Genomic DNA, 16,774 nt, shown 5'->3' with positions numbered 1-16,774 from the left:
CTGTTTTGATACTGTATCCATTCACGGTGTTGCAAATAAAATTTAGGTAACAATGTACTTTAAAAACAAATTTAACTGCAGAAAAGGGTGATACCAAACAGTAGGCATACTACAAGTAGACCTACTGAAAACAATGAAAACATTTATCTCAGTTAGTCAACTCTGACTTGAATGCCACCAATTGTAGTGGCAAATCTGCTGTCTCACTCACATCATTACTATCTGCAAACATCTGTCTATATAAAAAGTGTAATTCATGTTATGCTGCAGTAAATTCACTGATCAATTACTGTATTTTTCCGTGTATAAGACTAGGTTTTCCCCCTAAAAAATAATGTCAAAAATTAGGGAACATGTTTTACACGGATACATCTCCCCCTACTTTCTCAAATCTGAATCCCCTAAAATAGGGGGCATCTTATAGACGGAAAAATACGGTAAATAACTTTTCATCTTAGTTTCAAGACTCCTCATACTGGTAGGGAATGAGTTCATTTATTTGGGAAAGAGTAAGTTATTTTCTCTTCACTTTTGCCATGCAAATGTATAGGATGATATCTGGTCATACTTGGAATAGACACATCAAAATCAATGGACTTGGGTAATTTAAATTGATTGGTTTCAATGAGTCTATTCATGAGTATGACTAACACTGGCTATTACCTATAATCTTGGGTCCATCACATGACCTGTGAAAATTGTGGTGATGATGTCTGTTTTCAGCAGTAAGTAGCCATGGTTCATTAGAAAACCTCCAAAATTCCTAAATTGACTCTTAAGCTGACACCACCTTCCTCTGTAATGACTGTACACCCACATAATCTATTCCAGATGATTGGGAGAGGAAATTTATTCCCCCATCAGTGTCCATTCTGCCAGTAGATGAATACCATTGAATTTTATTCATAATAAATTGGTGACTTATTAGGGTTATCTCAGATGTCACAAAGTAATGAAAAATCAAAACTCTCCTCAATACTTTGTGGCACTTTAGATGATTCTAATAATTGCATTGGCCCACTGATAGGGGTTCCTTGCAAATATGCCTAAATCTTGGTTGCTCTTTGTACCTGTTCTTGCTTGACTGCAGATGGCAAGAATTGAACTCTGTATTCCAAGAACTGCACTATGGCTTTGTCTATTCATGTTGTTTTCTATGCTGTGATGAATAGTTCTGTTTGCCTTTTGAGCAGTGAAATGTGTGGAACTGATTATTGTATTATTGGAAATAAATCCTGGTGGCTTTTCTCAATTATAATGTTTACTTAAGTTAAAAGAAATGAAAACTTTTTTTTAAACTAAGAACTGAATACTTTTTTATTTCGAGTGTATGTATAAAACTTTGTGTTTGTTTCTAATGATTAATGTATTGTACTTGCCAATTTGAATTGTTTAAAAATGCAGCTATACAGGCACAAAGGCATGCTTCTGTAATTACCATTTCCATTCACTATGACAATCCTATGAGGACACAATGGTCTGGTTCAGAAATCATGGTAAGACAAACTATGACTTAACCAGGATTGTGTGGGATTCCAAAGAGAAACTTGTGGTCACATTGCTCCTTTCCTGGCTTTATTCCAATGCTAAGTCAAGGTTTTACTTCAAAATGATTTCTGAAACTCCGCCCTTTTATAAAACAAAAGAAGAACCCTTGTTAGCTGGAAAAACTCAAGGCACTGAGTGTTGCCCAGACCCTTAAAACTGACTGCTAGTGGTCCCTAAGAATTCTGACAGTACCCCATACCTAAATAGGACTGCCTATTGTTGATCTAAAATATTTTCCTCAGCTTGCTGTCAATTAACTTGCAGTCAATTAACTTGCAGTCCTCTGATACTTAAGTTGAATTAGCTATTGAATTCTCAGAGTTCTGCTGTCTCATATGGGTGTCTGCTTAGAATGCACAAAACTGGTTGCTTACTTCGGTTCAATCTCTTTGGTTCAAAAACTGAAGTGCTAACCCATGAAGCATATATGTGACTATTTGTGCTTAATTATTCTTCATTAGGGACGCGGGTGGCGCTGTGGGTAAAAGCCTCAGTGCCTAGGCCTTGCCGATCGAAAGGTCGGCAGTTCGAATCCCCGCGGCGGGGTGTGCTCCCGTTGCTCGGTCCCAGCGCCTGCCAACCTAGCAGTTCGAAAGCACCCCCAGGTGCAAGTAGATAAATAGGGACTGCTTACTAGCGGGAAGGTAAACGGCGTTCCGTGTGCTGCGCTGGCTCGCCAGATGCAGCTTGTCACGCTGGCCACGTGACCCGGAAGTGTCTGCGTACAGCGCTGGCTCCAGGCCTATAGAGTGAGATGAGCGCACAACCCTAGAGTCTGGCAAGACTGGCCCGTACGGTCAGGGGTACCTTTACCTTTATTCTTCATTAATTTAACATAAAAGTTGGAGTTCATTGTTTGACCTCTGAAAAGGACCTCTAAGGTTCAGTGTTGAACCAGTGAAATAGTTTAAAGAACTTTATATTTATTTTGGCAGGCATTAATCTGGTTAGTTTTTATGTACATTTTATCTACTGCTGTGTTTATGTTTTAGTATTCAATTGGCTTTTAACATGTTTCTTAAATTGTGCATAGTTTAATTGTTAGCTGCCTTCGGCATCTGTTGGACAGAAAAGCAGATTGTTTAAATAAAATATTTCATATAGAACTAAAACCTAGGGATATCAAGCACATAGCAACAAATTGGCAGTTTTAAAAGCCAGGAAAAATTTTGGTCAGCTTTCCCCCATACCCCACTACTGTATGCCAGGTATTTTAGAACTCAAGCAGCTAGTGTCTGTAAATGCCTATTTTGATACAAGTATTATCTGCAGCAAAATGTTGCAGTATACAGTGGTGCCCCGCAAGACGAATGCCTCGCAAGATGGAAAACCCGCAAGACGAAAGGGTTTTCCGTCTGCAGAGGTGCTTTGCAAGACTAATTTCCCTATGGGCTTGTTTCGCAAGACGAAAATTGACGAAAGATTTTGAGGGGTTTTTTTGCTCCAAAACCCCTTTTTCTGAATCGCTAAGCTACTAAAAGCATTTTAGCAGCAAAACCGCTAATCCCTTAAGCCTTGAAAAGCCGTTTTTAGCCCTTAAAGTGCCAATAGCGCTAATAGCGCTAATCCGTCAATGGGCTTGCTTCGCAAGACGAAAAAACCGCAAGATGAAAAGACTCGCGGAACGGATTCTTTTCGTCTTGCGAGGCACCACTGTACTCAGCTCCTGTTCTTTTTAGTCTTCTGTAGGCAGAGTTCAGGAGGATGGGAAAGAATGAACCCTCTTTCTTTCTAATCCATCTTTGAGGCAGTATCTACTGTACTAAAGAATTGGGTGGCAGGTAGTAGAAAAAGATAAATAAAAGCATTTATTTCATTCCATTTATGAATTGCTTCCTGTGAAACAGCTCAAAGCAATCTAACATTAAAAAACACAGGCATTTTTTAGCTATTAAGCTTGGATGAGAATTCTGGAGAGTAGTAAATGGAAAAATCAACTTTATTCATTTTCTTTTCACCTCAAACATCACTGTGTAGTCTAGGGAATAAAGGGCTTTTTATTTTTTTGAAGAACACATCACAACACCTGCTTCCAGAATGCTTTTTCTAAGCTGATAGGTGTTTGAGCTGGCTAATTACCTCCCCACCCCCATTGTAAACACACCCCATGCCAAACTATCACCTGAACAGCATTCTGTCTGGAAGCTAACAGGTGCTTGTCAGGTTTTGGATGTGAATTTTTTTTTAACTTACAGATGAATATATTTATATACATGCAAGGAGCCCCCAAGAAAAAGTAGACAGCTCTGTCTTATTTTGAGGTAGTGCTATTCCACCTCGCCTCGTTCCCAGTGGAAACCAGTGCTGGCAGTTTCACCAGCAATATCCCTTCCCTAAGTCATTTCAGGAAACCATTAGTACGCATCATTCTGTGGGCCATACTCACATTTGGTACTCTACCCTTGCAGAGGTTACAGATCGCCTGAAGCTAAAATCTGATAAAGTCTGATGAAGCTAGTGAATCCTTCTGTACTTACGACTGATTGTATGAATCTGTTTTCATAGACGTTAATGCAGTATTACCAGTAGTATTTATTTTAGGAACCCAAAATCCATTGCACAATGCTAACGGGGTGTTAATGCCAAATATTAAATGTATATTCAAATGTCATTTTATATACTTTAGTTTACTGTGGAGCTTTGTATTTATTAAATGTTCCTTTCAAGCACATGGAGATCACATAGTGATCTACTCATTGAGCTTTCCACCCAGGTGAAACACGATAGCTCTTCTGAATAAAGTATGTGCATCAGTGTACATTTTAGTTATATGTACTGTTTTATCGTGCTACTCTCATTTCACAGTGATGACTGTTTTGACAAAGAGATGAGAGAGCAAGGAGTTTAATATATGTGTGTGGGGAAAATAGTTAAGTGTAGGCTAGCGAATATAAACATTTAAAATCTGTGTCCAATTTTTGTTTTTGTTTCTGAGCCTACAACATATTTATTCTGAACAATCAGTTTCTTCATGATGAGGACCGTAGACTAGCCTCTTCTTAAAAGGCAGCCCAGATTTACAGGAATACTGTACAAACCATGTATTTCAGTCTAGAGCTTATAGTTGGTGATAGGACATAACCACCTAATGTTTATTGTGAATTGTGGCAGATCTGCTGCTTCTGAAATGGTATTGTTATGATTGTCCCTACTACATCTGATCTTGTTTATTTTGAACACTTATTTTCTAAGGAATTGGCATTTTATTTTCAGATTGTCTGCATCAGAACCATGTTTTACTCTGTGTTGTAACTTTTGATTAAAGCACTATACATTAGCATATAAATTGTAACAGTTCGTTTATTTTTATGGGGGGAATTTTTAAAACAAGATCTGGAAAAACTCTGGGTGGTGTTTGATGTTAGTCATACTTAGAGTATGTATAGCTATTGAAGTAAATGAATTTAAGTAACTTTGATTTCGCTGGGTCTATTTTCTGAGTATGACTTGGTTGGGTTTCACTCGTAAGAAAATTATGCACAAATGGTATGGAGCTTTGTTTGATTAAAAAATGTATGTGTTTGTTTTCTTTAGTGGACCAACTACATCCATGGGTGGCAGGACCGGTGGGTGGTCTTGAAGAACAATACTCTAAGTTACTACAAGTCTGAAGATGAAACTGAGTATGGCTGCAGAGGCTCAATCTGTTTGAGTAAGGCTGTCATTACAGTAAGTGTTGTTTTAAAGTTTCTTTGTGCCCGTGCTTTATGTACATTTTCAGACAATAATAAATACAAGCGAATATGGTAAAAAAATGAATAATTTTTAGTGTAATATTCTGTCAGAGAAATATGGTTTGGAAATACTTGCATAAGAACTGTCAATATTTTTTAGTTAGCTATAGGAAAAATAGAAAATCTTTGCAAGAATTTTTTTTACAGTATAAAATTCTGAGATGCACAGCAATCAAGCATGTGCATTGGATTCAGGTGAATACCAATTCTAAGTGGGGTGCCTCATAGGGTTTTGGGGATCTGTTAGAATTGAAATGAGAAGTATAGGAGAGAGCAAGAGACAAAAGCAGGGACACTGAAGCACTTTACGGTGCCTCAGCAATCCAGACATCAGAACAATTTCTGCTTACCTGTATCTGTCAAAAATCAAAGTAGCATCTTTAAGCTTATCATACAAGGAATAATACTGGGGTGGGTTGATGAAGAAGAGAGAGCAGATACCACTGAAAGTTCAAGCTTACAATCAGTGGGAATGATACTACCCCAAAAATAAATCCATTTTAGTTATTTGTGACTCCCAAATCAAATTTAAATATTCCTAGCACAAAAGCCCCTGGACCTATTTGCCTATTGTTTGGCAAGCTTTATCCATTCTGGCGAGGCTAGTATGTTTCAGAATTCATCCATTTATCTTGGAGGGGGAAATGCTAAACTACACACACACACACACACACACACACACACACACACACACACTTCTAATAGGGAAGGGTGGGGAGGACAAAGTAGACCTGGTTGGCCTGCAAAGTGAGTTAAGCAATAAAGTGTGTTGGATGCTAATGGACTGTTTTCTAGAGCACCAGATTATGGTCTGAACTGAATCTTGTGACCAGTGTACACACCTAAGAGCAATATTGCAATAATTCTGAAACCATCTTAAGACCAGCATATCAGCTGACCACATGATTGTTTCCTGATTCATCAGCAGATCTGTATGGAAGCACCCATGCTGTAGGAGCTCTCATGCTCTTGGTATTAATGTGTGATTCAGGCTTCAGGTGGCTTCATCACATGTTTCTTAAAGTGTATCATGGGGCTTAAAAAAAAAAGCCTTGTCCAGGCCAGGCTCAAGAGACCTGAATCGCATGTGTAAGAACCACATGTACAGCTGGAGCTTGTTTGTTTTTTAGTGCAGTGTTTCTGCTGCCAAGGAGACAAGCCACTTTTGAAACAGCAGCTTGCCTCTTTTAAAAGTGGGAAAGGTATGTTTTCTAAGAAGATTTTGCCATTCATTAATTTGTAAATATTTGTGTTAACAAAAATACTTTAAAATGTCTTGTTGCCCCATTTATTGGGGTCTTCTTGTACATCAGGGGTGGGGAACATTTTTAAACTCCACAGACCAGATCCTTACTGTGACCAGCCTAAATTGGCAGGTGGGTGGCCATGAAACAACATAATTATGATTTCGCATGGTTGACAGATGGGCAATGTCTCAAAATTGGTTAGTATTGAACCGTAGTCACTTGATGATATAACAGTGTTTGCTGCTGTGGTTTCATTAACTACACACTACCAAATTTTATGATTTTGCAAAAACAGTTATGGAGTTTGCGTCCTAAAATATATTCGCTAGGTAGTGTAAAGTTGCAGCAACAGCTACCTGTAGCATGGCAGTAATTTAAAGCAGTTTAATAGTAACCCTCTTCTTTCCTGAATAATCCCTGGGAACTTGTGAGGGGACAAGAGAACTCTAACATAATTCTGTGCATCCTTACCAGACTAGCACTCCTAATTTTGAGGGAAGGCATGAATGTGACCAAGTTAAAAAGTAGGACTAAAAAGTTTAGTTAATTTTAAAAAGGGATGGGAATCCAACCCAGTCTTGGCCTGCCAAGGGGTTCAGTTTGGCCTGAAAGGCCATTTTCTCCAAACCATGCCCATTAGATGATATAACTGGTGATTACGGCTGATGGGCAGGAGGGCAGGGTTCAATCCTGCATTGGTTGTGCACCCTGTTCCCACATATTGTTTAGGACAAAAACCCAATAAAGAGGCTCCTGTCAGTTTATCTCTTTGGTTTCTATGTCTTTGAAAGCAGGCGGATCCCATATTTGATTATATGCACTGCTAGTTAATAATTAGCTTCAGCTGTTCCTCCATTAGTACCATAACAACTTTATATGATACCAATCTGTACTGTTCAGATTTGTCATTTAGAATGTTAAGTGAGAAAATTATTGTAGCATAGGATTTAAAAAACCATATTGCTGCAGATTTACTGTCCAGACTTGAAGAAAATGTTTTAGGTTAAAATTACATTCTAAAGACCTCAGATTGATATGCTAGAGTTACACCGTCCCCCTTCCTGATACTGAAAGAATTTTTTTCACAGATCTTTATCTGCTATTTATAATAAAATGTAATATTTGTGTCATAAATTGGTTAGTATTGAGCCATAGTCACATATAGCAGTGTTTGCTGTTGTATTTTCATTAAATACACACTACCAAATTTTATGATTTTGCAAGAACATATAATCTGGTAACATTGCAACTACGTCTTTTAAAAATCAGAAGCCCTCATCTTCTTAGATTATTACTTAAAAACGCTCCAATCCCTGTAACTTTGAAGCAACTTGTGAAACTACCTCACTGGTGGAACATGCCCCTTCACAACAATTGTGAACAGATGTATGGTTTCTGATTCTCTTTCCTTGACCTGATTGTCTTCTGATTATTTAGAGAAGGCTTGGCAACTATTGTTTAGGAATTGCTGTGGAACCTGAGAGGAAGTGTAGTGGAAGCAGTAAATCTTCTGTATAAACACAGTAGATGTTGCACTGCACATTTATTTACAGCAGAGGCACAGGTTTGCTTCCTTTATAGGCTGGGGAAATAGCTGTGAAGCAATTGCTTTGAAAGTTTTTAAAGGAAAAATGTAATTTATAATTTTAAACTCACCCCCCCCCCAAAAAAAGAAAAACACCCTTTTAAACTGCATCTGTTCTACTAAGATGTAGATGCCAAATGCAAACCAACTTTGTGTGGCAACTGAATCTCTGAAGATAACCTGTTGGCAGTGATATGCCCTCTAACATTTCAAATGTGAAAATAGGGACCCTTCTGCTCATGAGTGAATGGTACAAAGCAGAGTGTAACAGCCCAATTAAGATTGTCCCCAGTGGTGACTTGACACTAGTAGAGGCATCTCCACTTGTGAAAGGCAGGACACCTATTTATTACTGATCCCTCCTACTCAATGCAGCCCCTGAAAAGCTTCTCTTGAGTATTGGGAGGATATTGGGATATACCATAGATTGCTATAGTTTGCAGTGCCTCTAGTTGCCCTGTAAATGAAGATTTGAAGAAACAAAAAAGTTTTTAAATAAAGGGGAGAAGGGTCAGGTGATCCACACCTTGAAGCAAGAATCTAGTGCCTCTCCACCCCCCACAAATAACATTCCTCCCTGTCTGGCTGTTGCATTTACAGACACCGTAGTCAAGGAACATCCAACCTCCCATTCCTTATTTTGTGCAGCAGTTGCCAATCAGGCTGCTGCTTGGTCATGATACTCCAGTCACCTTAACTGAGAGGCACCAAGGAGACTCTTGCTCTCTGTTTCCCTTTCATCTCTGGAAATCTTTCCAGTTGGTTAGGCCTTCATGGTCAAGGCATTCTGATTATAGTAGACAAATCACCTCCATCCTTCCTCCCCACTTTAGAGCCAGGGAGGGGCAGGGATCATTGCACAATTGCCAGGGTGGTTTCCACCCACTCTGTCATTTCCAGTTTGAGTAGAAGGCTCACTCTCCGTGGCAAGCAACACTGTGGAAACCTGACTTTGAAACTCCTGATACAAGCTCAATGTTACAGCTGCATTTGGCCCTAAAAGCACTGTGGTGTTTTTACAGAAATTTGCTTGGGTTGAGTGAACATGGTTGCTGGGTTGTAAAATAGAAGGGTGGGGGGGAGTTGTTGGTATGTTTGCCGTTGCAATACAGCCAAAAAATGTTTCCCTCCAGTAGTTTTTTTTTTTAAAAAAACCAAAATAACATATTGATAGAAAGCGTTGAAAAATAAATCCATGGTTGCAAAATGTTGCCTCACTGAGTATTTGTTGTTTAATGTTAAAACTGTTTTTAGCCACGTGTGCAGAATGAGAATGGGAAGGTGCAAGGTTCAGCATTTAAGGCTTATTGGAATAAGAAAAATCACATACTTCAAAACAATTATGAAAGTATTAACAATTGTATAATGCCTTCAAGTGCTCAAAATGTCTCACATACGTTATGTAGCTGCAGTCCTTACAACAGTGCTGTGAGGCAGTGGTAGGGAACCGCTGGCCCATGGGCCAATCTTGGTTTGCCGTGGGTTCTAGTTTTGTCCTTGAGGCTGGTTTCTTTTTTTAAGCACACCCACTTGTCCATCAGCTGACAGCACTCCAATTAGCCGGGGTGGGAGTTTCAATTCCTCAGGGAACTGGCATGTGTAGTCATGGCAGCAGGATTTAATCTCCCGCTCATCAGCTGTTGAGAGGAGACTTACATTCCGCTCAGTTTGACAGAATTCAATACAAGCCCCCTTCTTGATGACAGGGGTTTGCATTGAAACCTATACTAAAATGGAGGGGCAACCCTTCGTTTTAACAAGGTGTTCAGTACACACCGCTTGTCATCAGGAAGGGGTTTGCCTTTAACTGCCTACTTAAATTGAGCTTTCGTCTTCTGTTTTAGCAAAGAGCTATGAAGTGCTGCCATAGTGACCTCAGGTGATTGCTAAGTGGATAGGCCTACCCACCTGTCAGATTTTGTATAAACCTAATAAGAACCTGGTCCATGGAGCCATGTCCATGTTTTCCTACCCCTTCTGTAAGCCAGGTCATATTGCAGGCGACAGTTTCTGAGGTTGGGGTGGGGAGCGTTAGTAAGGTCACCTAGAAGTTCATGGTAGAGACAAGATTTGAACCAGGTACCTTCTGATGCAAAGTTCAGTCTTTTGACCATTACATGGTACAAAGAAGATATAGACTGTCTTCTTTGTCTGCACCAGGACATTACAGCCAATCGCTTCCTGCTCATACATCTCACAGAAGCTGCCCTTACAACTTAGGGGACCCTCCAGAGCAATATCGCACCTAGGGGCTGCGGTTGGAAAGGGAAATTGACTGAAGCAGCAACAACAAACACTGTCTCAGTTTGTAATAAGTTATTTGTACAAAAACCTCTCTGGATCTCTGACCAATGTTTTGAATGAAGAAGGGATTCCAATAAGCAAACTGAAAACTTTATTGGAAGAATGACAACGTTTTGGCCAATGCGCTGGACTTTAGTGCAAGATTATCTGATCATTAAGTAGACTGGAAAGCTATCTAAAACTTGCTACAAGTGTCACACACAACAAAATGTTGTGGTGTGGAATGCTGTTGTTCAAGCCAGGATTCAATGCACACTGAGCATTCTTAGTGGGCTGTTTGAGTCCCCCTACCGATATCTCCCTCTTGTGCACGGATGGGTCTGTGCTACGTAAGGACTGCCACTCAGAATTGAGATCTTTGTTTGTATATCTGATAAAGAAAGCAATGTTGTTAAGAATGCATCTTTTAAAAGTTAATCTCAGTATTGCATATACCTATGCGGTTATAAGTGGGTCAGAATTATGGTATCAGTGCAAAATACTCAGCAGTATTTTCTGTAGCTAACTAGGTTTGCATCTTATCAGTGCTTGGATGGGACACCTCGGAACCTCAATGTATGTCACTTTACGCTGTGTTTAAGAAATGTTGCATGTAAATGTGACCAATAGTTGCAGTGATAGACATTGTAATGAACTGAAAATAGTAGCAATGAAATGTCATCCCGTGTCACCCGAATGAGCTGTATGTACCTCGTGAAAGCCGTGATTGTGATGTTAATAAGGTTCTTAGTTCATAATTAATTTTTATCCTTTGAATTTCTTTGTTCCTGTAGTGTGTTTGACCTGATTAATAGAGCTAATAAGAGTATTAGCAAAAATTGAACTTTTATAACCTGTGGTGTGCTTTGTGCATCCATTAAAGATTTAAATACTAAAAGAGGAAATTAGGTGCAGTTCATTAGGTACTTTAGTTTAGGTCCAATTACAAAAGGTGGGGTGTTTATTAATTGGTTATATTGGTAGTAAGGTTTAATAACTATTCAAAGGAACTAATATTGAAAACAACCCTAAATCTCTACTAGTGACAAAAAAACAACAACCTAGGGAGCACATTAAATACCAAGCAGTGTTGCCAGCTAAAATAGTTCTTGATATGGAAATTCAGGAAACTAAATTAACACGTTAATTTCAATCCAAGACTTGTAGTGCCTTCTTGAGTTTGCTCAAGTGCCAGAGCTCTATGGAAGGGAAAGAGAAAGAAAGAAAAAGAACACTAACATGAGGAAAATATGTACTTCCTAAACAGCAGAGGCCAACTGGTCACTGAGCAGAGGTGCAAAAGGGCCAATTTCTCTGGAGCAAATGAAGCTTGAGGAGAGGAGGAAAGAGGAAGGAAGAAAAGGTTCTGCATTCATCCATTTTTCTACACACTCTGCTAGGTCAGATGCTCAGAAGAACTAATTTCATTTGGTCTACTCTGAGCATGACTAACATTGGATACAACTCTATGCAACCTCTTAACAAATTGAACCACACACCTTTGTCTTTTATAAAATGGCTCTGCATGACATGTGAATGCAGCCAAAGTCTAAAATCCAGTTGTAAAATATTAGTTTTAGCAATATATTTTAGACCTGACTAACTTTGTATCATCTATTTTTAATATTTAATGTAGATGGAGCTGTGTTTTATAGACTCTTAAATATTCTGTCACCTATAGGGTTTCCAGACTCTGAAACAGACCTTTTTAAAAGATAGAAAGAAGAAAGGATATTCTTTGGGGACCATTTTTCAGACAGAAAAGTAAAGTTAAACAACTCAGCTATGTGCAGGGGCCTGTAAAATAAGCTCTGAAGAGCAGCAGTAATTGTGTTTGAATATGAAGTAAAATTCTGACAGTATGCCTGCTGTGTTTATTGCTGGTTGAACAGGAAATCAGTGATTAATCTGCTTGGCAGAATCATTTCCCAACAGCATTGGTAATCCACCATACAAAGCTACTAGCTTCCAAAGAATACAGTATCGGAAGTGGCAGGACTGCTAGACAAAAAGTGATGGAATTATATATCCCTTGGGTAGGACATGGTCTCAGAGCCTTCAACTGGTGAATTTAACAGACAGTTGCCTCTCAAACTAGGAGGTTTGAGCAATAATACTCCACTGGGCAATAGGCCCGGGCAAATATATCAATATATCACCCAGGACCGGTATGAGGAGCAGACCATGACGTCAGCTTCACTCAGTGGTATATTGCTGGGGAAACCGCCACTGCTCCTGAGTCCCTATGCTCGCAGCGTTGGCTAGAGTTCCTTCCTCCAGCGGGCGCTGCTAGCAGAGGGACTCAGGAGCAGCGACGGTTTCACCAGCGATATACCGCTGAGTGAAACCGCCATCCCACACTGCCCTCATACAATGCAAAGGTAGAAACAAGCTGTATCAGCAAGGCGCCAATACAACTTGTTCCTCCCTCTGCATCTTTAAACTTCTCAGCTGAGGAGTGGGCAGCTGCCCTTGCCTCAGTCGAGCAGTTAAAAGAGCCCCAGGCCAGTGTTGACACCCATAAGCCAGTGGCAGGGTGGTGGCTCAGTGAAACGGCTAAGCTGAGGGGAGCGCGGTTGCTGCTCTCCACAATGAATAGTTAGCACCAAGGCTGTCTCATCCGGGGAAGGGGAATGTTCCTGATCCCCAGCTGAGCAGCGCAAACAAGCTTCACTGTCCCAGCCCACAAGTGCCTGAGTGAAACCACCAGAGCTGGGGCAGTTTCACCCAGTGTCTCGTGGGCAGAGACCAATGCATTTTGGTTTTTTCAACACTGTGATATATCGCCAAACTGCAATGTTGAAAAGCTGGTATCGCCCAGCCCTACTGGGGACTTGACCTGTATGTTTCTTGTAGCCTTAGTCATGATTCTGCAGTAACTGACAGTGGTGTCATAAACATACTTTAACTTCTGGAAAAGGAGGAAGAAAGGCTGCATGAATTAGCAAGTTCACTGGCCCTTCAAATAGGGCTGATGCTAAATGGTGAATTACAAGTAGCTTGTAATGGTAGGCTTTATTGCACGTTGAGCTTATAAAAAAGAATGCCATATGTTGCACTGAGATTTTGTTTTCTGCTTGGCTTTGATAGTCACTCACAGGCAGTTTCAAATTATTTGTTGATCAAAATGCTCCCTCTCCTGTGTTTGTCTAGATTAAGATTTAAAAAGATATATCCTGCTTTTACAAACTAGCAACTCATCCTTTAGAGAGGCATCCTGGAAGGCCTAGAGCAGTCTATAGATAGACAAGTCTTTGCAGCCAAAGATTTGGGTAAAGATAGTAATACAGCACAATCCTAACCATCCCTAGTTGGAAGCAATCACCAACCTTGTTCCATTGTGAAAGTTCCGTTGTAAAAATTACATTAATAAATCTGTTAATGATTCACTTCAATTCTCCTTCAATTGAGGGAAGGCAGAATCTTCAACTCTGAGGCTGTTCTTCATTCTGTTACCTGACATGTGGCAAATGTCTATTGTGATGTTGAAATTCTAAATAAGCAGTGCTCATTGTTATGAACCTGTCAAAGAAACAACTGCATTACTAGTTCCATGAGGTTTGAATGAGACTTAGTTCCAATAATGATTTGTAAGTGAACTGGTGCCAAAAATGCTTTCAGATTTTCTTTTCATGGAAGGGGAATTGGAATATCGCTCGGCTTCTGGCTTCCATATTATGGTGCTCAGGCAAGTAGACAGTTTGCACAAGTAGTTGGGATGGCATTTCATCTCTGACAACCTTACAAGAGATTTTGTAGTGCTGAGGCTTCATCTTTCAAAATAAGTATTGGCCAATTGTATGGAAATGCGAACTATGACACGTGAGTGTCATCTTCCAAGCAGCCACATTTAAGCTTGCATGAAACTCTGCGTCTAAGAACCTCTCCTGGCTTACAACACTTCCTGGGGTTTTCATGAATCAGAAGCAATCTGTGCTGCTACTATTCAGTCTTCTGAGATCTGGTGTCTTCTGTACCTCTCTTAGCACAGTGCTACTGTATCTAATTATACTGGGTTGTTCAACCCTCCTCACAAGTTGTGTTTTTTTATAGAAACCTTCACTGGTGAGTCTTGAATAATCATGGACTTCAGGGCACATATAAGTAAAAGCTCTTAAGGAAGTAGTAGGTTAGGTGAAATATGGGAAATAACCTTATAGAGATACTACCATTGAGGAGGACATTCTGTCCTAGTCCACTAACATGTGATGCAATTATGTAAAAGGAGGTGGGAGGCGGCTATTGCACCACTGGCTCTTACATGAAACAGACTACAATCTTTTGTATTGTATGGCATGCCAATTTGTATAATATGATAGCTATAATTAATCATTCTACTGCTGCTTACCCTCAAGGGTCTGGACCCTGAGTGAGAACCTGGAGGCTGATAGATAGGGTGTGTCAGAAGGAAAAACCAATTAATACTGATTTATATATAATTTATATATAGTAGTAACTTTGTGTGAATGTAACATTTTTATACGTAACTATTTTTGTTTAATATATCTGTTGTTGCTTCAGTTAAGAGATATTGTTAATGTATTAAACAGTATAGAAATTAAATAATCATCAAACAAACATCACTGCAAGGCATAATTATTATGTTCCTGCTCACTCTAGTGCAGCCTTCCCATAGCCTGGTCCTCTCCTTATGTTTCAAATAGCAACTCAAATCATCCCCTGGCACTGGCTGTGCTGGCTGGGGCTGATGGGAATTGGAGTTCAAAATGTCTGGAGAACACAAGGTTCTGCTCTAATGAAAAGTTGCATACCACTGATTTAATACTTCCCTTCCCATGATGGTCTGAAGGGATCATTTTAAGCTTTGGGGCTGAAGGAGTGTTCTGCATGAATCTGCTCTATGCTGAAGTCCATCTGCTTTCATCATAATCAAGAAATACCATTTTAAAGGGAAACATCTAATGTAATTGGTTTCTGCTGCTTTCATTGGTTTGGTGCTGTATGTTTCTATGCACATGTTTTTAATTGTATTCTGGTTTTTATTGAATTGTTGCTGCCTTGGAGATTGGTGTCTCGGTCAAAAATACAGGATATTAAATGTGTCAATAAATTTTACTGCATTCTCAGTAGTAATTCTACTCATGCAGTTAACTTATTTTGTAGATCTTCATTAATGTTCAGAGTTTGCTTCATTAACCTTTCTATTCCATAAAGGTACTATATTCTGATTTTTCTTGGTTGGATCCTGACTGTGTAACATTAATAATCATGATTATCTCAGTTTGGCTGAATATAGCAACTGATATGAAACATAATGATTAACTTTTATTGGGTCTTTTAATGTGAATTGTCATCTGCTGTGGTATCTATGATAAAGGCTGGATATAAATATGAATAAATGGAAATACCTGTGTGGTGTGTATTGTTGTTTTTTAAGATTAAAGTAGCAAATTATGGAAAAGGCTTTATCTGAGATTTTAGAGAGCCACTGCATGTCACAGTAGTCCATACGGGAGTACATAAACTGATGGTCTAATTTGGTATATGGTAGCTTGTTAAAGGACTGCTACGACTGTCACAGAAAATGAAGCTGGTGAAATCAGGTTTAACATGATTTGGGCCCAGTGAATGGTCTGGGAGTATCTGGAGCGGCAGCATTGCCAAAACTAAGCAGGTATGAACTTGGTTGGGAAACAATGAGGTCCGTCCCCCCGAAACATGGCAAACGACAAGGTGCCACATGTTATCTCCTTTATGTATAATTCTTATTGTTATAATGACCTTCCATTTTTCCTTCCACAGCCCCATGATTTTGATGAGTGCAGATTTGATATTAGCGTGAATGATAGCGTTTGGTATCTACGGGCTCAAGATCCAGATCATAGACAACAATGGATAGATGCAATTGAACAGCACAAGGTATGGTTTCTGTTCCTTAGCAATTAATAATGGTGTGTGGTTATGGATGAGCCTCCAGGGGCTTTGCTTAAACACTTCAGTGACATTTCTATGGCAAAACAGATGCTGATGTCCTCAAGAACTGAAAATCGTATTTAAGTATTGTAACCTGTGATATGAGAATGGGTATAATGAGTGAAATGACAATTATGTAAGACTTTGCACTTGAGAAATGTAGCAGTAATGAAAGGCTTGGTGGTACTTGGAATCAATGTGTGGCAATACAGAAAATAAGCAACATCAATTATATCCAGCAAATAAGAATTTAAACTATTTTGAGCAAGCTATCATATGCTAATGGTAAAGTTTAAAAATAGATTGTTACAAGGATTAAAGTAGGAAGAACTTGTAGTGGTTGTTAAAAATACAATGCTAAAAGTGCTGTTGAATTGATCTTGAAGATAATGACTGGATGTGATGTTAGTTTTCAAAGGTTTTTGAAACTAAAACTGAACTAT

At 39.3% G+C, this 16,774-nt stretch overlaps 1 protein-coding gene across 4 annotated transcripts in view; it reads left to right on the top strand.

Annotated features, from left to right (window-relative positions):
* CERT1 (ceramide transporter 1) overlaps positions 1 to 16,774 on the top strand; it is a 49,705-nt gene that overhangs the window by 3,953 nt on the left and 28,978 nt on the right. For all 4 annotated transcript variants that reach the window (XM_083404021.1, XM_083404023.1, XM_083404024.1 and 1 more), the window contains exons 2-3: positions 5,083 to 5,217; positions 16,161 to 16,277. In XM_083404021.1, the coding sequence (XP_083260147.1) occupies positions 5,083 to 5,217; positions 16,161 to 16,277 (252 nt within the window). The remainder of the gene's footprint in view (positions 1 to 5,082; positions 5,218 to 16,160; positions 16,278 to 16,774) is intronic.

The sequence above is a fragment of the Podarcis tiliguerta genome, assembly GCF_965153285.1.
Source record: "Podarcis tiliguerta genome assembly, chromosome: 11".
Lineage (NCBI taxonomy): Eukaryota > Metazoa > Chordata > Lepidosauria > Squamata > Lacertidae > Podarcis > Podarcis tiliguerta.
The sequence above is the reverse complement of the archived record's forward strand: the minus strand, read 5'-3'. Positions and strand labels throughout refer to the sequence as shown.